This window comes from Thunnus maccoyii, chromosome 14 (assembly GCF_910596095.1).
Source record: "Thunnus maccoyii chromosome 14, fThuMac1.1, whole genome shotgun sequence".
Classification (NCBI taxonomy): Eukaryota; Metazoa; Chordata; class Actinopteri; order Scombriformes; family Scombridae; genus Thunnus; species Thunnus maccoyii.
The window spans coordinates 30,675,925-30,697,348 of NC_056546.1; the positions used below are offsets into that span (position 1 = coordinate 30,675,925).

Consider the following 21,424-nt stretch of genomic DNA (forward strand, 5'->3'; position numbering starts at 1 on the left):
ACAGTAGGTTATAGATATGTTAATTTCATTTCACTCTGACTTATGTCATTGTTGTTTTAATCTTATCTTGTCCACCTGAAGCCCACACTCCTTGGCTATCTGCAGTCAATCACAACAGTGTCTATACTGTTCTGTGTGATGTGGTCATTCACCGGAAGCCAAACATATTACAACAAACCCAAAGCAGCAACCAAAATACATCTTGGAAGAGAGAGAACAATGAGCCTCAGCAAAACTCTAGTGCTGCTGTAAGCAAAACTTAATTTTACAAGAAGACTCCACCAACAACATTAAATACTCATTCCCTGCCAGCTTGAAAGGCGGCTCCGGACAGTTTGTAGCTTGCTCCTGTGTGGAGGATGTCAACTGTAGTCAGCTTAGTTTCACCTCAGTTATGGATTTCAGTGGAGACCAGTTTCCCAGCAAAATGTATCAAAACATATGAAAACCATCAAAAGAAACTTCTCAAACAGCATAATTAATTGTTTCTCTGTCTGTTTTATGCTCAGTAGCTTCCAAACAATTATATAAATAAATATAAATAAATATAAACTACATCTCCATCTTTGTATTGTCTTCATCACATGCACAGGCATGGACAGTGAAAAGCACTGAGAACAGGAAACTGTGAGTTGTGAATGAACCCATCGTTCAGGGTTATTAAGTGGCAATCCACTCCCTGCGTCACTGGCTACCCAATCTAGCTCATGACCACAGTTGAGTAAAAGCAGACATGTACATTTCTAAAGTTCTTTTTTTTAAAAAAAAAAAAACAATTCAACAACAAGAAAAATCTTTCCACATGGTTCCAGGATCTACCTATGATCACAGTTTCTTCTGTGGCATTAAAATAGTGTAAAGGCTTTGCAATTGAATAGACAAACACATGCAGGTTGTGCTACAGTTTCTGTTTGAATACGCCTCTACATTCTGCTTTTCAGTTATGGCTGTAAACTCATGACTATAGTTTTTCCTTCACAGGTCTCTGAAGATGGATACTTGAATATTCTGCAGTCCAGTCCAGGTACATATGGTTTTGTATGTTTCTGTTTTTGGGGAATGTGAACAGTTACATAAAATTGAATGAAATATGTAGTGCAAGGGCTGCAACTAATGAATATTTTTACTTGATTATTTACTTTAACAACAATAGTGAAAAATGTCGATCATAACATCCTTTAGCCCAAGATCTTTGAATTGCTTATTTAGTCCAACCAAATCCATCAATATTCAATTCAAAATAACAGAAAATGCAGAAAGGCAGCACATCCTTACACGTGCAAATGTTTTGCTTAATTGATGACTAAAACATTTAGGCAGTTTTTTACGATTGGTTCGATGCATGGTTCAATACTGAGTCCAGGTGTTTAACTTTACCAACATACTGCTGGGCACAGCAGATCATTTTACACACAAAAGCAAATCTCACCAACAACTCATATGTCAATCAGATCACACTGAGATAAAAACACTAACAACAGGCAACACTTGATGATCTTTTTATGTAATTTTTTATTTTTATGTATCTCTTTTTTTATTGTGTATATTTTGTTTTTTAATTGTTGATAGTGTAGGAAATGTGTATATTGTGTAAACAAACTTTTCATTACAAAATACAGTAAGATTTGTAGCTCTCTATAGAATGTACTACAGTGTATTCTACAGGAACTAGTCATAGAAATGCAGCAGGAAAGTTTTCAGTGTGTGTAAACCGTAAAATGGTTGCCAATCAATGAAACAATATTTTGTTATGGATCTTAAACAAAACATCTGCATTTAGTTGAACAGGAACATGTAGAGAGATTTTGAAGTGTTTTAATCATTGGGTTTGATTGAAACCTTGGATTTTCTACTCCTTGTGACATCAAAGTGATATCACTCTCATCTCATACATCCAAAGACGCACTGCATGAGGAGACTGTGACAGTAGGAATATATCTAAGGGAATAAGACACAAATAGGGGTATTTGCCTGAGATGGTTTACATTTCGCTCATAAAGTTAAGAGGGTACTTTTAGGGTGTGGCTCCTCTTTGTATTGCTATTGGTTGCCATTTGACTGATAATAATGACTGATGAAGATCTAAATTGCACTGCTGGGTAACACCTGATGTTTACATCCTTTGAAGTGTTGATGATAGAAGTTCAAGTTAAGTCAGATTTATATCTTTGTTAGTTATTGTTTATGGGATTGTGCTGTATTGAAGACTTTTTAGTAAATGCATGTTGTCTATTTTTCCTCAAGTTTTCAAAAAGACATGTTGGTTAGTGAGAGATATGAGTGACAAGATTCAAGATTCTTTATTGTTACATCTCATTACACATGAGAGTGAAGATCTTAGGTTTTGGCTCCTTGACAATACTCCTTGTCAATCTCCCTTCTCACATTTTTTTTCACCGTGTTACCTATTTTCACACAATTGAGGAACATAAAGACACTGACATAGCCTTCACTTATAATTCAAGCAAGTTCTCTCACTACAGTATATTGGCAGTGAACTCAGGAGCAAGATTTTCTTTTTTTATCATTTGACTGACTTTAGGGGCCCAACCCACAGTTTGGGTACTACTGTTCTAGACAACAGAGCACTTCTAACTTTGTGTTTGGTCCTTTACACATTGCATGTATTCTCACCCTAGGGCCAGGTCAAACTGTTTCTGGTCTTATCCTGCCATAATTACTTATATCCCTTACTCTAATCAGACAGTCTAACTCAGTTTGCATCCTACAGTATAGCCTTTATGCTGTCTCTCCTTTTTTCTTTCCAGCCCCCCTATCTCATCACCTCAGGTCTTTGCTCTCTTCCTTCCAGTCACGGCATGTCTATATACTGTAAACCACTGTGGTTTACAATTCTACCCCCACCACCAGCAGGAGACTGTGTATCCATTCTGTGCCTATCGTTTACAGTCACAGTTAAAGTGGCAGAGTCGCTGTAGATTACTAATTTTCATGCTTCATGATTTGTGGTAAGAGGCTTCACCACTAATGGGAACAAATCTTCACTGACTTCATACCTGTCAGATACACCCACTGTAAAATGGATGAGTTGACTGTTGAGTATTTTATGCTTGGCAGCTGTGTTAGCAGAAAATCTACATGCCTATATGATGAGTAATTGACTGCAAGATTCTGAGTAAATCAGGATTGTTCTTGTTCCTCTCTCTCTCTCTCTCTCTCTCTCTCTCTCTCTCTCTCTCTCTCTCTCTCTCTCTCTCTCTCTCTCTCTCTCTCTGTGTGTGTGTGTGTGTGTGTGTGTGTGTGTGTGTGTGTAAACCAGTCACATAGAGTCTCCCCAGGAAGCAGTTATATAGATCAGTTTTACAGATGGCAGTGCTTCTGGTTGCTATTAAGTGTCCACCATCTGCCGACCAGATGAATGTGTGTCTACTCATGTTTGACGTGTACTCCAGCGTCATATAATTTGTATTTACCAATCATTCCCCGTCCTCATAACCTGAAGATCAGTTAAGTACGTGCTTGTGATATCACTGATCAAGTGTGAAAAAGCAGTCAGCCAGAGGGTCCAGTAGTAATAATAAGGATCTTAATGCAGAAATAGTCAGAGAGTGAGCCCCTGGCTAACTTATGGAACTGTCAACAACATGATCAACCCTGATCAAAACATTCCTCTAGTGTAAAATGAATGTTGTTAAAAAGGCAGGTTTTAAAGATCACCTCCAACCAGACGCCCGTAAAACTAGTCTATTATAAGTCAAACTCTTACACTACAAACTTTACTTAAGTGAAAGGACAGAAGAATCATCACCAAAATGTACTTAAAGTATCAAAAGTACAAATAGTCATTACTGCATGCAGAATGACCCCATTTGGAATGTTTATGTTGTATATTATATCCTCACATTATTATTATTGATTATTGACACATTAATATATAGCCAGCCTTGAAATGTGGCAGCTTGTAAGTAAGTAGGTAAAGTTTATTTATATAGCACCTTTCTAGATCAGATGTCATAAGTGCTTCATAATAAAAAATAAGGGAAAGACAAAGCAAATAGAGACACAATATAAATATAGATAGAAATAGAAATAGATAAAAAGAACACAACTCAAAGCAAGTCTAAAAAGGTTGGTCTTGAGCTGCATTTCAACGGTATCCATAGTTACCACTGATCTTAAGTCCAACGTCCAGAGTTTAGTAGCCATGACTTAAAAGGCACAGCCTCCTTTAGTTTAGAGTCTGGAGTGAGGAACACCAAACCCTGATCAGAGGACCTTAGAGACAAAGTGGTGATATAAGGCTGCAGTAGGGTTCTAATGTAGGCAGGTGCCTGACCATGCAGAGCTCTACAAGTGATCATAAGAGTTAAATTGTGAATGTGACAAGAAGTGTAAAGAAATCAGGATTGGAGTTATATGAGACCTCTTTGGAGACCTGGTCAAGAGCAGCTGCATTCTGGAACTCTTGTAAATGATCCAGACATGTTTTGCGAAGACAAGTAAACAGGGGAATTAAAATAGTCTAGACAGGATGAAATAAAAGCATGAATAATCATCTCCATCTCGACCTGAGAGACAATAGGCCTGAATTTAGCTATATTCCTCAGCTGGAAAAAAATTGAACAAATCAAACATATCACATGCTGGCTCAGAGACAGTGCCTGGTCTAAACTGACAGCAAGATTTCTGACTGAAGATTCCCTGCATCTTAGAGAGAAGACTGACAGGGGTTATAAATAAAGACCTCTGCTATATCAGCATTAAGCTGTAGCATCATCATCCATCCGATTGGAATTGCATTTAGACAGTTCTGAAAAGTAGACAATTTTGTCATATTTTGACAGTTTAAAGAGATTTATAATTGTATGTCATGTGCATAGCAGTGATAACATATACCTTTAAAAGCCCTCTTTATGTGTCCAAGCAGAAACATACATAACACAAAGCTAACCTTAAACTACTTCATAAACTGTTAGGTAGTTTAATCTACTGTATGTGGGCCTACTGTATCTGTCTCTGTATGTAAAATCATCAATTAAGTACAAGTAACTCAGAGAATTGTACTTACTAATTGTTGATACTTGAGTAAATGTATTTGACAGTTTCAGTAATTGACAATTGAATAAGTGTTCGTAATTACTTTTCATCACTGCAGAGAGCAGCGTTATAAGACACAAAATTGCGAATCATTACTAAGGAACAAATAAGAAACAATCAGGAATAACCTGATAATTGATAATTGATTGATGAATCATTGATAAGTAGTTCCTGAATAACTCAGAATCAATGACTATATAGTCGACATTATGACTAGTTATTAGAGAACATACTGGAAGATATTGCATTAATTAATATTATGTAATTACTAATTCATAATTATCTGTGAGTTGAAATACTGGTTATTTTTTAGGAGTTGTTCCTGATTAACACGTTATAGTAGAATAAACCTTTTTTTTGCGAGTACAGTTCAAACCAGAGGTAGATTACAGTATGACTGACTGACTGTTGTTCTGTGTCTGCAGCTCTGCTCTCCTGTTCAGAAGGCTTTACAGAGCTGGGCTACTATAATGGCTCAGTTTCCCACACGGATTCAGGCTCCCCCTGCCTGAAGTGGACTGACTTCCCAGACTACATGCGGCAGTACCCAGGCCGAGGCCTGGGAGACCACAGCTTCTGCCGAAATCCAGACAGAGAGGCCAACCCCTGGTGCTTCTTCAGGCAGAGCTCTGGTGCCATTGGCTGGGCCTCCTGCGATTGCCACCAGGGTGAGCTGAGGGACGGCCTTAGGCATTGACTAACCCTCATTCCTCCCAGCTTGTGCAGTGTGGCCCCAGATTTGCTGTGTTTTAATTTAATTTAACACTATTTTAAGAATATGCAATATAAAGCACAAACCTGAAATGATCAAGATCTTTCCACTTGATTTTTACACAGGGGCCCCCTTCAAGATTGGGCCTCATGGTCAGGTAACAAAGCTGAACACACCTTAAGACCCCTTATCATGTTGGTAGATATTGTGCTTCAATGGTGCATACTCCCATATTCTTAAATATATTTTCAGTTGAATTCACATAAACAATTGATACACAGTAAGTATTTCTGGGGATTTTCAAGTTTTCGGGGCCCCTTGTGTTCTAGGGTCCTTGGGCAGTTGCTCACTTTTCCAGGTTATTGATCCAGCAGCCATGTATTCAGTGGGATGTGTTGACTCATTAAACAGGAACTCCATAAAAATGTATTTATTTGTTTATTTTTTGCTGTTCATATAGTGCCATGGATTCTTGTTGGCATATTATGTTGAAACACACAATAACTGCATTGTGTGTGAAAAACATTTTAGGATCATTGCAGGTGGTCAGACTTGTTTCAATTACAGTGGTGTGGCCAGTTACCCATAATGAGACAGAATCTATTGTCTGTGACAGGGGGCGTGGCCTATGGTTCAGGAGTGGCCAAATGACCCTTACAGGGGCCAATGCTCTGTAATCATGGATGAATGACAACATCAATTATGACTCTTTCTGTTATGAACTTTTGATCCATGGAGGTTTTATGTTTGTAAAACTTTCCTCAAGCCAAGAAAAGCGATTTAAAAATCCGTGACATCATCACAATGTAAAGTCTATGGGCCAAGCGGGAGCTCGTGGGCGGGGCTGGGGGGGGGGGGGGGACACTACTGTGCATATTCAATGGGCTGGACAATGCGGAAGCAAACCTGGAAGCTGGAAACTTTTTTTTGGTGTATGCACCATACTCTACTTCTGACTGGCTAGTACTCGTTGCCTTCAGTGGTTAGGTTGGTTAGGTTTAGGCATGAGGAGTGAGATGGTTAGGGTTAGGGTAAGATGTCAGGGTCAGAGCCAATCAGAGGCAGAGTAGGGGCAGGTCTTCTCAGAATGTGGGTAGGAAAAAAATAACTCAGCCAGTGTGCTGCCTGCCACAGAATGTTGGATTGGTACAGCCTCCACTGGTTGGGAAGGGCCTGTGGAGCTCCTAATGCAAGGTGAAATGACAAATGACAACCTGTGACAGTGACATGAAAAACACTTTGCATACATACAGTAATCTTCATTGACACCCACTGTTGCAACTTACAGTTTTAAAATCTAAGAGCTTTAACCTCCAGTGTTCCCCTGGCATGGCTACATTGTGTTCTATCTCTGTCACAGCTCTCTGGAGACAACATGCCACCATTTTAGCCATTATGTCATTGACAAATGCACTGATTATTGAAGGTACCAAACTGAAAAAGGATCTTTATTTTTATTTATTGTAAGAGGTTTACCCATGGGAATTCTTACTTTATCATTTGCAGGTGCAGCCAGATTGGTCGGGGGGCCATCAGGCAACAGCGGGCTTCTGGAGGTGTACCTGAATGGCCAGTGGGGGGCAGTATGTGACACACACTGGACCGACCGTGATGCCAGCGTCATATGCAGACAGCTGGGACTGGGGTGAGAGCAGTCTCACAGACCTAGACATGTTTCTAATTAAAGTACACATTTGGAGATGACTGTGAAACTGTGGTTGTCAACAGCAGTGAAATTCAATCAAAGCAATCCATATTACTTCCAATTTTTGCAGATTGTAGTTTGACTTACTGCTTCTTCTCTGTGGTCTTCATGGGAATTGTTTTGAAATTCAAACCTGGTTTGCAGTTTCATTGTTCCCTTCCACATTAAAACAAAAACCAGCATGGACCTGGTATACAGATATACAGCAGACCCTGCAAAACCAGTGACTAGCTGTATCAAGGTCACTAATTGCTTGCTTGTTACTGTATCTGTTATACGTTATTTCTACATTTAGCATGTTTAGGAATTGACCAAATGAGACATCATTCGCAAAAGTTCCTTCTTTTCTTTAATTGGGTAACAATGAAATGAAATTTATTTAGCTTATTTTGTGCATTTGTCCTTTGGGTTTTTTCTGTAGCAGCATTTTTGTAGTCATGTTTTTCTGTTGATAAGTCAATTTATTTTTTGAGTTAGCTGTAAATACTACCATAAAACTATCAACCATGAGGTTGCAGTTTGCATTAAAGCTGTCAAGTAAAGTATTCTGAAATGTTACAGACAACAGCGTAAGTCAGAGTCTGAAAATACTACTAAGTAGTAAATACTACTAAGCCTGACTGTGTAGCTTCAATCAGAACTGTAATTTAATTACTTTAAAGTTGAAGTTCTCTTGTGGGATGTCCTCATGTGGGATTTCCATTGTCCTTGCATGCTGTTGTGTGGCTAGGAGCCTGCATGTGTGTTTAAAGAGAATGGCCCTTATCATCTCATCAATGTATCTGTACTGTCCATACAGTGAGATTGGTACAGCCCTGCAGCATTCCTACTTTGGTCCAGGTTCCGTTTTCCACTATGAGCGCCTGGGTTGCCGTGGTAATGAGAATTCCCTGCTGGAGTGCCAGAACAGGAAATTTGTAACTGGTGACTGTCACCGTGGCAACGAAGCAGGGCTAGTTTGTGCTGAGCCTGAAGGTGAGACCGGGGTGTCAGGTTGTCACGTGTATGTATTGTGGAAAAATGACATCTGTATATAATTCTAGATACATTAAAACATAAAATGCAATAAATTATATATTATTGGTTCTTGTTCTCATTGACATTGGTTGTGTCTTTCAGAATAGTTTCAAGCCTCTTGTTGTCACACACAATGACATTCCCTCACCACATAGCAACATAATCCAACCAAAAATAATGAGTCACTGCTCATAATGAATGGGTTATATTGGTTACCACTGCTGTCTCCCAGTGGCTAATCCTGACTGCATCCACTAAGCAGCAACACAAACAAGTCCTCTGTATTGACACCGCTTCACTTTGTCACACTTCGGTCACACATTCAAAAGCTTCTGATGAAGCCCAGTACAAATTCCCAAAGTACATGCAGAAGTAAACAGATGCAAGACAGCAAAATGATGCTTCATCTCAAAGTGACAAACATGACAGAGCTGGAACATAGGCCTCTATGGAGTCTGTGAAGATTGTGGTAATAGATATAGTGAGACTGTCCCTGTTCCGACGTACAGCTGAGATGTACACAGGTCTGCCCACAGGTGGCAGTTAAAAGCACCTGCCCACCAGCACAGAGACCTGGGTTCAGTCCCTGGAAAAATAAAGAACCACTGCAGCAGTGGTTCTGTCTTTTGAACACAACTGGCAGTGTTCACAAGGGGAGCTGGTAAATGTTATATAACACTGATCTGTCTGTTGGTATTTGAAGACCTGGGATGAGAATGAGTTGGGTCCTCATAGTCTTAATTCTGCCTTGGCAACACTTTCAATAAAGATAACTTTTGAACATCTATATTTAGAAAATCAGAACTTAGCTAAGTTGAGTTTAATTATCTGATCAAACAGAATCCAGTCCAGGAAAATTTCGTCTGTCTTTCCCACTTTCACTGGGACGTCTGGTCACCTTGCCAATAGGAATAAGAAAGCAATAGAGCACTGAGCTGCTTTGCCTTTAGGCTTAATGCTACCTACTAACCTAACTACATCAGCATCAATGGATTTTTTACAGTGATGTGGGCTCTCCAGGTATTTCAGTGTATTTGAATGGATCTACTGAAATCTCTCAAAAAACAACAATAATTTGTGTATTGTTGGCTCTTTCGTTGTGTTACCTTTTGTTTGCTAGGCACTGGAATCCCTGTAAGGCTGGTGGGAGGCCTTGAGAACTTTGAAGGCCGTGTCGAGGTGTACCATGATGGCAGGTGGGGAACCATTTGTGATGACCAGTGGGATGACACCAATGCTGAGGTGGTGTGCCGACAGTTGGGCCTGGGGTAAGAAATAACTGCTGCTACACAAAGACTGTCAGGAAAAACCTGTGTAAAATAAGTTTACAAATAAAACATCCAAAAAGGTAACACAAGTGAAACTATTAAAATTAAAATGTTAAACTTAATATATGCCATGATTGCCATTTTGTGGCTGTCATAAAAGCAAATAAAATCATGTGTTAATTTATGGCTGGAAACAACAGGGTTGATTTATTTATGAGTTTCACTGATTTTGTTAATTATCAATTAATAAATATGTGGTCACAGGCTTGGTTGGAGGAGTTACATATTTATAATGTATCTAACATTATTAAGATGCATTTCCTCCAACCAGTGTTACTAAAATATGGTGATTTTTCTGCTTGATGCATGGCAGTATATGTTTGTGCATGAGTCACAGAACTTTATAATTCTTATAACTCTAACCCTAACCCAACTTACAATACAAGTAGAGTCATTTTTGCACTATATGTGACTTAACCAAGCAATAACACAATTCTGTGCCACAGAGTGTGCGTCTCTTGCTGTCTGTAAACTATTCATCCCCAAATTGTGACACATTTATGTTGAGACACACGTAAGTGTTATGCTTTTACATTGAATGATGTGTGATTTTCCCACTGGGTGCCTGGTTTCATGATGATTTCATAAAACTTTCCTCACAATGCAGACTCAATACAAACATCAAGTGCACCAACATACAATATACTGTTGTAAATTGGCTTTGTGTTCTCTATAAAAGATGGTGTTTCTTTGTCCTGACTATCAGGGGTGTGGCAAAGGCGTGGACATGGGCCCACTTTGGCCAGGGTTCTGGTCCCATCTTTCTGGATGGGGTTCAGTGTACAGGCAATGAGCTCTCTCTGGAGGAGTGTCCTCACAACAACTGGGAGCAACACAACTGTGACCACGTGGAAGACGCAGGGGTCTCCTGCAACCCATACACAGGTCAGAGCCAGGGAAGGAAACACATTAACTCACACACACGCATACATATACCATGGGAAGCAACTGGCCTTTAGTAAAACTAACACAACAAGCCAAACAAAAAAAAGGATATAAATCAGAAAAATTACTCATGTGGTTATATGGGCAGAAATCCTCTTCTATCAATCATCACTGTCAACTGTAGAAGTGCTGAGTGAAAGGCAATTGTATTTACTGTAGACTCTTGAAAAATGACATTTAAGGGCACTTAAGGGTTCAATATGCTTGAAACAAACTAGTTAGTAGAAATGCTTGTTGTTATACGCTTGGGTCACACTGGATGCGTGAGCAGCGCGTGTGCGTCATGGAACCTCTTGCTTTTCATTTCGGCGCCCATGTTAACAGGTTAGAGCTGGCTGCTGCGTAGCGTCATCTAGAGATTCGAGGTCTCGCCTATTTTCTCTGCGTGACGCATGTGGTTCTCAGCAGAAATAGACAGGGAAAATGAGAAAGATAGGGCTGCCAGTGGCAGAAGCGATGCAATAGACACGCTGTCTGTGTGGTCGCTGCAAGTGTGCCAGACGCAGCAGTTCAGCGACACACATGCACACGCACTGCTCACTCATCCAGTGTGTCCCAGGCGATAGCCTCCTCCTGGCTGCATCCGCCTGCCTCCCCAATTTTTTTTCAGAAAGTTACAAAAATTGTTTGATGCAGCCAACACATTTTTTGAGGCACATTTTCTTTAAACTGTTATTTATTCAGGGTTCACTGAGACAAAGCCTCTCTTTTGCAGAAATGCTCTTATCACAATCACAGTTACACAAATTCACACCTGGAGGCTGCCCAGTCTGAACTGCTGGCCACTGAGCAGCTCCACTGGAGCAGTTGGGGTTAAGGGCCTTGCTCAAGATATTCTGATTCAGAATATCCAAAGTGCATGTTTGCTGCCTTGAACTACATTTCTCTGTAAACTGTAGATTGTTTGAACAGTATTGGAGAGTCTGTATTACAGTATTGTCAAAATCATGAAACATTTCCAGTAGTGAGCAGTTTTTTCCATTAAGTGACAGTGTGACATAACACCACATTCGTATATTTTGTTTTCTCTCGAAGGGATTAAACAAATCAGAAATGGTTGCGCTACATCCCATATTGTGTTCTCCACTAGGCTGCGTCCTCTAATTCAGGAGAGAATCAAGCAGTGGGCTGGTTTGAAGGTACGGAGCAGACACAGAGCAGGACCAACAGGTGCAGATGTGTCCTTTGGGGCAGCTGACTTGTCCAGAGGTACACACCTGGTACAAGAGCTAGTCAACGGGGCGGGAGCTGGTCTGGTGCCGGTCTGGTGCCGGTCTTCTGTACTCTTTGCTCCACTCTGTCAACTTCATTTAAATGTCTTTATGTTTAAACATGAAAGGTAATCAGTATTAGTGCCATGTGTTCCATTGTTGTTTGTTCCACAACTGCACTCGCCCACCAAACATGTACACCAAGTGCATAAAAATGAAGGCATTTGTCCTGGTGTTGACTTTTTAATGGTGTATATCCAAAACTATCCGGTATGTAAAACACAGTGCAAACACATTGCAAAACCTACAACCAAAGCTTCAGGTTGTGGGAAGCTCCAGGTTATGGGTTGTTAAAAGGTCCAGTGTGTAGAATTTAGTGGTATCAAACAGTGAGGTTGCAGATTTCAACCAACTGAATACCCTTCCTCCTCCCTCTCCCTTCCAAGCATGTAGGAGAACCTATGGTGGCCACAAAACTCTAGAGCCAGTGTTTGGTTTGTCTATTTAGGCTACTGTAGAAACATGGCGGTGCAACATGGTGGCCTCCGTAGAAGGGGACCAGTTCCCTCTGTAGATATAAAGGTTCATTCTAAGGTAATGAAAACATAACAATTCTTATTTTCATGGGATTATACACTAATTAAAACATACTTATGAATATTATATTCCATTTCTGCCAAGTCCGTTCTGCTAGGTCCACTCAATTCTACACACTGGACCTTTAAGTTCCCTAATGTAAAAGGACTTGTAAGTGACTGATAAGTGTTGGATAGTTGTTCTATTTTGACATAGATGGCCTCCTTCACTCCTCTTTCAAAACACCTGTCTTCTCTGTGCAATATATGTACACTGCTGTCCTCAAAGGACAGGCTGTAGTCAATTTGCTGCATTGCTTGGTGTCCAACTCCAGAGTAGGCAAAGCACCTGCAGACTTGAATATTCCCACCACCATGTTTCACTGTTGGTATGATTCACTGCGGATTCATTCTCTCTCCTTTTTGTCTCCTTACATACACCCTTCTGTTACTGCCATACATCTCAAACTTGGATTCATCAGTAACTAGAACTTTTTTCCAGTCATCCTCTGTGAAATTCTGGTCATTCTTGGCCCACCCTGAGCCTTTGGTCTTGTTTCATCTCCTGAGAAGTGGTTTAGAAACTGCTACTTGTCCTCTGAGACCACTACAAGACAGCCTTCTTTTGACAGTACTTTTGCTGTTTGGAGTCTTGCATTCTGTATTTAGCAAATTCTGTATATGTGATGCAGTTGCTGTTCTATCTCTCAGGGACTAAGCTTGATGTATTGATATTCTAATCATGTGGTCACTTTTGGTCTACACTGATCTGGCTATGGAACTTTTAGTCTAGCCATGATTTGATGCTGAGAAAGCCCCTCTTTGCTTAGAATAACAATTTGACTTCTGACACTTTCACTTAGTTCTGATGCCATGTTTCCCACTATCACAATGCTACTTAGTAAGCAATGATCTGCTGGAAATTTGAGGCACAGCCATATTTATAACAGATGAACACTGGCTGCAAGTTGAGTTACTTGAACAAGCCTCTGATGAGTAGATCAAATCCACCAAAGTGTCATCTGAACACATGCTTCAATAGAAGAGATACAACTCAAGGAAATCTGACCTTTTGTTCAAAGGAGTTAAGTTGGTCAATGTCACAAATTTGTTTGAATTTGATTACTGACCTAGAAATAGTGCAGAATCTTAAATATTTCTTCTTCATTTTACATGTCATAACTTCTTGTGTTTTTAAATGTTTCTGAATCCTCAAAATTTCTGATTATTTCCAGGTTTATGTGAAAATATTAGAGATGCAATGTGGATCCCATTGTATATGACCATAAACACAGACATTGAAACAGAAGAGATTTGTCATGCACTCCCCTGAGTATGTGGTTTATTATCACTGTTTCCTTGTGTGTGGCTACAGATGGTGCAGTTCGTCTGGTGGGGGCAGACGGTCCGTGGGAGGGCCGTGTGGAGATTTACCACCAGGGAGAATGGGGCACTGTGTGTGATGACAACTGGACCGAGCTCAACGCCCAGGTAGTGTGTAGACAACTGGGATTCAGGTCAGTGCATCACTATATCTGAGTCACTACAGAACACCTCTGTGCTTTAGGCGCTTACCCTTTGATGTTATACGAATCTGAAATACAACCATGTGCCATCATGTTTGAAGATGTTCAATCTTGTTCAGTTTTGTTTATTGAGCCATTATTGGCTGAATGGCCATTCTCGAAGGTGAAGTGAAAAGCGTTTTGGTACACACAAAATGTGACGCAAAAAAGAGCTCATGATCACTGGGAAAGGTTGGAAAGTAGACCAACTGGTAAATTGAGAGCTTTGTCTTCAGGCTTAGTGTCATCTTTTGTTCTGAGGGTGGCACAGCTGAAAGGATTATGGACATTCAAAACCATACTTTCTCTGGAGAGCATGAATGTGTTCAACAGATGTCATGCCAATCAGCCTATAATATTAAGCATTATCTTGTGTTCAAGTGGAAATTTTGATAAGGCAGTATTAAATGAAGGGCCTCAGGATTACCACAGTCAATAGGGTAAATCTTCTAGGGACCATGAATATGCATGCACAGGAAATTCCATAGCAAATTGACAGGCCCGAATCATCAAGTTAGAGACCCCTGGGCACAAATGTTTGATGGGCCCTTGATTTGGTATGATAATCATAATACTGTGTTTAATGTAGGTTATCCTCACACACACACACACCTGTTGCTGTCTCTTTCCTGTCTGACTGTCTTTCCTTTGTTCTCCTGCTCTGCTCTCTAGGGCCTGTCTCTGTCTGTCGATCTCTTCCTCTCCATCTCTCCTCTCTCTGGTTGCTGTTTTGATCTTTTTGTCCTCCTCTGCTCTCCAGGGGCTGTCTCTGTGTCTTCTCTGTCTGTCTGTTTGACAATCTCCTCCACTTTCCTCTACTCTCTTCCATTCTATCTAGTGATAAAAAAAAGGATGCAAATGGCATAGATCAACCAAAATCTAACCCAATCTCCCATTTTGTTTTTTTTCTTTCTTTAATAAATCAGACATAGCATACAGGATGTATATGGAATAGTTCTAATTCATTATGGAGAGCACCGTACTTTATTGGAAAATGAGATGTAACCATTGAAAGTAACCGTTACAATACAACTTGACTAAAAGCCTTAAAGTATCTGATTTTAAATGGAAAATAATAATTTTTTATAATGATAACACTATATTTCATGTAGGTTGTTCTCTCACACACAGAAACACCTGTTGCTGTCTTTCCTGTCTGACTGTCTCTCTCCTGTTCTCCTCCTCTGCTCTTCAGGGTCTGTCTGTCTGTCTGTCTGTCTGTCTGTCTGTCTGTCTGTCTGTCTGATGATCTCCTCCTCTCCTCTCTGCAGTTGCTCTTCGCCACGGATAGGCAGCCCTCTTTATCTTAAAAACTGAATGACAGTTACAACCTATTTCAGCACCTCTCGCCAGTACCGCTTCTCTCCATCCAGCTGTTGCACTAGCTTAGCTTTCACAATCCCGCTTCCAGTGCCAGATGAGCACTGAAGCAATGCTAACATGCAAGTAGGGTGTTCAGAGCTTTTCTCATGATCACACACACATTCGTTGTGCTTTCAGTCAGAAAAGCCAATAACAAATTGATTTTTCTTTGTTGAACAAACATGCAGACAAAGCAAAAAAAAAAATACCTGTGGAGGTTGAATATATAATCCAGTCTCATGAAACAGTAGATCATTAGGGTGGGTGCGTACTTTACCTCTCAAGCCCCTATCAAAGGTTGAGGCTGGATACTTGCTTCTTCGGTTGTGAAAAGCAACAGGCCCTCAATTGATAAGGACAGTGCGGGCCTCTTCGTTGATTTCCCCTCACAACGCTGGCTTGGATGCCTCGTAAATCCGCCGCGATTGTGAGCTGCTGCTGTTACAGCTAGCCTCAGCTTGTTGTGGGCTGCTGCAAGCGCTAAAGGTAGTCCTGGATTAGCTTGCATGTCATCTTACTGCTGAACATTTTCCTCCACGACGTTGTTAATGTTAACAACAACAATGTTTTCATCCTGATTTCGTTTAATGAAAAATGCAGTAGATGGCACATTTTTTAACAGTGATGCCTCCCTCTCCTCTTTTTGTCCTTTTCTCATTTGCTGCACCCACTTCTGCTTGTTTCATTCATTTTTGAACTACTAACGGTCAGTTTGGGAGAGACAGCAGCATAGGGGAGAGCGGGATGAGGTGTAAATATTTGTTTCCACACCTGACCAATTATATCATTCTGTTTAGGTAAAAAAATATATGAGTTTGCTTTTGATTGGTTATATATAGTGTCATGACTTGAAATTTAGATTTAAGAAAAAAACATTTCTTGTAAAAAAAAAAAAAATTTGTGCTGCTTGGCCCCCCAAGTGCGTGTGGCCCCCTGGGCCCGATAGTTTGGCTAAGGGTGGTGCAGACCAACCGTCAGACGTCACAATCATTAAATCTGAATGATGGTTACATTTCTGTACCCACAAATAAATCAGCTAGTCATGCATATGACCTGCAGAGGCACATGGTTGCATATCTGTGATCAAATGGGTAAAAGACAAAAAATATTTGATGCCTTAATAAAAATAATCAAAACTGATGACTCATGATTACACAAATTTTTGCCTGATTCAGATACTTCACTTAAACAAGCATTAAATATGTCATTATTTATCATCTCCTGTAAAGAGATAATGTTGTGGTGTAGGTTTTTTAAAAACACTCAGAACCACCAGCATGCATAACACTTGCAGTCCGTAGAAAACTGGTTTTGCATCCCTCAGATTTGGGAGAAAATCAGGACAAATTGAATTAAATTTTTCATTGATCTGCAGTTTATACAAAATTCAGCTATTTCTTTCCTTTTTTCTCTTTCCGTGGAAATTAATTTTGTTTGCACAGAAGTGTTCTTTACATTTAACAATGTTGTGGTAGTGATGGTTAGATAATTTTAACAACTGTCCATACAGAGATAGAGGTTCTGAGCTCATGCCTTGTCAACAGGGGCCGAGCAGAAGTGGCTCCTGATGGGATATATGAAGAAGGTCATGGACTAATCCTGCTGGACGAGGTGCAGTGCCTGGGGACAGAGGCCTCTCTACTGGCCTGCACCCATTCTGAGTGGGGCCAACATGACTGCTCCCACAGTGAGGATGTAGGTGTCCGCTGTGAGAGGGAAGATGATACCAATGAGGTACCAGGCCTGTTGCCTCCTATAGGTAAGTGCACATGGTTGGCATTTGACGAGAAAAGGCAAATCATTGTTTTTCCTGCTTGTGAGATTTGTGTGCATCAGTGGTGTGCCAAAATACAAATATGTTTTTCGGCAAAGCACAAAGAGTGGGTTTTTTATGAATATTTATTTTGTACAAATATTTAAAAAATGTTTTGTTTTCAGGAAAAAAAAAAAAAGTCAAATACCAGCATGCAGTTCCGTAACGTCGCTATCTCAGTCTGTCTCCTCTGCTCCGCTGTTACGTCTATCAGCAGATCTCAACAAGGGGAATCACATCAACCTGCTACATGATGCACATTTCCTAATTTGGACATCATTCCCAGAGTTGGGGGTCCTCCCAAGGGACTCTCCATAACCTGTTTTTCCCCTTCTCCTCTCCACAAAGTTAGGTTGTAAAAAATAGGCAATAAATGAAAAGTTCAAAGCAATAATTGCCTTTGAAGTTCTTCCCTACACATTACATGGTGTGCTGTATCTGTGTTATGGGTGTTTAAATAGGTAGAGGTCTGTCTGCAATGAGGCAATGAGTAAAGTTTTAGCTCAGTAGTCAGCACAGTCTATGATCTATGATCAGAGAGACTCCAGTTTGAGACCCGGTGTGGGGACCTCCTTCATAAAGTGGTTTATTCATGAACACTTAATGTAACACTTTAATTTTCTAAAATTAAAAGTGTAATAAAAAACAAAAAGGATTTTTAAGCCTCTTTCCAATTTTATTCAAATACAAATACAAATACAAATATTTTTTCTGCCTCAACAAATAGATACAAATACAAGTACTGGGCTCTCTGCACATCCCTAGCGTGCATTACCCATCTTAAAGACCGACACTCCTCTGACCCTGACCAAGATGGCAGCTTAACTCAGAGACTCTACTTAACCATGCACAAAACGTTTTAATTTCCCTGATTGTGGTTTGGAATACAAGATTCTCACTTAGTGTCAATTAGGTCAACATCTAATGCAGTTAAAGAGTGTAAAATTTTCACCAGGGCTTGCGAACCAACTACACACAAGATAAAAAGAACCTCACTGCCTGAATATAAAGACATGAGCAAGATGACGGATATAGCAGACAAGCAAGCAGAGTTTAAGTCACTCCATTCTGAGTTTGGGCTGAAGTTGGACAGTATAGATCATCATCTTGGAGATATGACAAATACTGTCGCAGCACTAGAAGGCAAGCTGTGTGAAGTTAAACAGGATGTGTTGGCACATACTAAACGCATTGAAAAGGTGGAGGGCCGAGTTGCCATGGCAGAAGATGACCTTGAAAGAACGCAGGCCAAATTAGCCTCAGCTAATGTACTTTGAGATGAGGACTGACGACTCAAAGAATCGAAGTAGGAAGAAGAATCTGTATCTGTTTGATCTCCGAGAAGGTGCTGAGGGTACCCGACCACTGCTGGATTTTGTCCAGGACATGTTGCCAAAGTGGTTAGAGCTTAGTGCTGATCAGTCTCTGGTACTGGAAAGAGTCCATCACACTGTAGCACCGCCGAAACCTAACCATCACAGAGTGGTCCTCATTCACCTCTGGAAATTCCAAGACTGGGAGACTGTTTACCATCTCTCATCACAAAGAAACATCCTGCATGAGGGAGCAAAACTCGCATTTGTGCAGGATTTCTCGGCCGAAACAATGCGGCTCTGCCATGAGTTCTCTGCTCCTCTTTTCTTCACTGCAGGAGACAGAGGAATTTCATTGTGCAATACAAGCTGAAGGATGAATTTGTTTTGTAAACTACTGTCTTCTGTCTATGGTTGACCACCGGAAACAAAGACGGACTAACAGGACAGGCAATGTGAGTGTTTAAAAGTTTTAAAGCTTTAAAAGCTTTAAAAGTAAAAAGTAAAGAAAATGTAATTTTCTTGAACTGGTATGAACTGGGTCTTGTTTTGTTTTTCATTACATACACTAACCAAGACCACGCCAACAACAATATGAATTTGTAATAGTTTAACTGAGATAATGAAAGAGAGCTGAGATGTTGAATGATGGTTTGGTTGGAGAACCAGAGGAAGAGATTGGGGATGGAGGGATGAGGGGATGGAGGGAGGAAGGGGTGAGGGTTGAGGGATGAGGGATGAGGGTCAAGGAACATGGGATTGAGGGTTGGGGGGATGCGGGTTGAGGGATGAGGGGAGGGTCGACGATGGATGCATGGTAGTCTGTCAATGGCGGCGACACCTGATGGTGGGAAAGTAGGAGGGAACAAGGGGGGAGGTCGACACTGAGTGGGGGAGCTGTCTCATTGGTCCATTGGCTGGATAGAGCCCCCAAAAGAACTTCACATGGAGAGGTGTTCATGGGAGTTTCTAATGTTGTCCAGGTTGTGGCAGATGTAGGTTAGGTAAGCAGGGAAAGACCAGCGGTCGAGAATTTTTATGTTTGATCTGGGATTCCTTGTCTGGAAGCGACTGAAGCGGCTCCAATGCAGAAGGAGTGGCTAGAGTATGGTTCTGGAGAAATTGCTGACTTGTGCAACCAGGAACGCATTGCGACTCTGCCTGATTCAGTGGTGAGGAGCGGGTCTTGTGGAGAAGCGTGGTGGGCTAGTCATTGGTTATGTAGGTTTGAATGGGTTCCAAAGGGCTCAAATACGAATTTAAACGAAGAGAAATGTGGGGTGAGAGAGGCTAAGCTGGTCACTTTGCTTTGCTTAAGGTTAAATCTGAGGGTGTCTGGGAGTGGTGTCTTTGTCTCAGAAGAATGTATGGAAATATTGGATGTTGTTGCATGTTGAGATGGATCATAGTTGAGGGAAGAAGCTGTGAACTCATTGAAAATAAAGGACTTACAAATTATTAGAGCCAAATATAATAAATTATCAATAGACAAAGTTGCTAGAAGTTTAATGTGGCTTAAACAATCTTACTATGATCAAGGAGAAAAATGTGGAAAATTGTTGGTGGTCTGACAGGGCAATCAATAATATCATGACAGTTTGTATACAGAATTCCCAAATGACTTAGAGATTCAAAATTAATTCTTGGATCAGTTGCAATTTCAGACTTTATAAGAAAGTGGAAAACAGGAACTGAACAGTTGTCTAACAACAGAAGAAATATCTTAGGCCATTTGCAGTATGCAGAGTGGGAAAATGCCAGGACCAGATGGCTTTCCTATTGAATTTTCGAAGAAGTTCAGGAAAAATTTCTTGGCCCACTTTTGGCCATGTATGAGGAGTGCCAACTGAGTGCTCTTCTTTTAGACTTATTAATTTACTGGGATGTGATACTAAAATTTTTTGTAAGGCCATGGCCAGAAGACTAGAGTCATATCTTCCACATCTTGTTTGAAATGATCAAAGTGGCTTTGTCAAAAACTGACAAAGATTTCATAATATTCGACCCGTCTTGAATATATTTTATGAAAACTATAACGCTAAAGATACAGCTGTGTTATCCATAGATGCATGCCAAGCCTTTGATAGGATAGAGTGGGGCTATCTTTTCAATGTGCTCCCAAGGTTTGGGATTGGTACAAATTTGTGGATCAAAATTTTATACACAGACGCAATTGCTGAGATACTAACCAATAATAATGTTTCTCAACCATTTCATCTCCAATGTTAGACCAGACAAGGGTGTCCCTTATTGCCATTGTTATTTGTATTAGCCATTGAACCTTTAGCTATGGCCATAAGTGTTCCTGAAGGCATCTCAGGTATAACTATTTGTGGTCATGAACATCATGTATCTTTGTATGGAGATGACGTCATACTGTTTCTAGCTTATTTAAAATAAAAAGCTCTATATTCAGCAAGGGTTAAAAAGTTAAAAACAGACAAAGAATCTTTTCTTAGAAATAACATTTTAGTTTGGTACTCTGCAGATCAGCATGTTTGCAACACACCCATGCTGTCACAGTTCTGCCTGATATATGATAATAGTTGTTTTACACCTGGGAGGGCAGATGGTGTATTTAAGGTGTGGTTTAACAGAGGTGTGGAGAAATTTTATTTATTTATTATATGTAGAAGGTCATTTATTGACATATATTCAGCTGTGTGAAACATAAATATATTCAGAAAAAACATTTCTTTAAATACTTATAGCTGAAACTTTTTATCCTATCCACACCCTTCACCAGTCATTCATATGACTGGTAAAGATCAGGTCTCTTTGTTTTATGGTTTATTGTTAACAAATTCAAAAGATTCGTCT

The 21,424-nt window shown here is 40.2% G+C and overlaps 1 protein-coding gene across 1 annotated transcript in view; it reads left to right on the plus strand.

The window, feature by feature from the left end:
* si:ch211-51a6.2 (neurotrypsin) overlaps positions 1-21,424 on the plus strand; it is a 32,967-nt gene that overhangs the window by 3,864 nt on the left and 7,679 nt on the right. The window contains exons 3-10 of the mRNA XM_042432581.1: positions 982-1,024; positions 5,484-5,726; positions 7,277-7,415; positions 8,275-8,450; positions 9,613-9,760; positions 10,527-10,705; positions 13,927-14,068; positions 17,023-17,237. Of these exons, the coding sequence (XP_042288515.1) occupies positions 982-1,024; positions 5,484-5,726; positions 7,277-7,415; positions 8,275-8,450; positions 9,613-9,760; positions 10,527-10,705; positions 13,927-14,068; positions 17,023-17,237 (1,285 nt within the window). The remainder of the gene's footprint in view (positions 1-981; positions 1,025-5,483; positions 5,727-7,276; positions 7,416-8,274; positions 8,451-9,612; positions 9,761-10,526; positions 10,706-13,926; positions 14,069-17,022; positions 17,238-21,424) is intronic.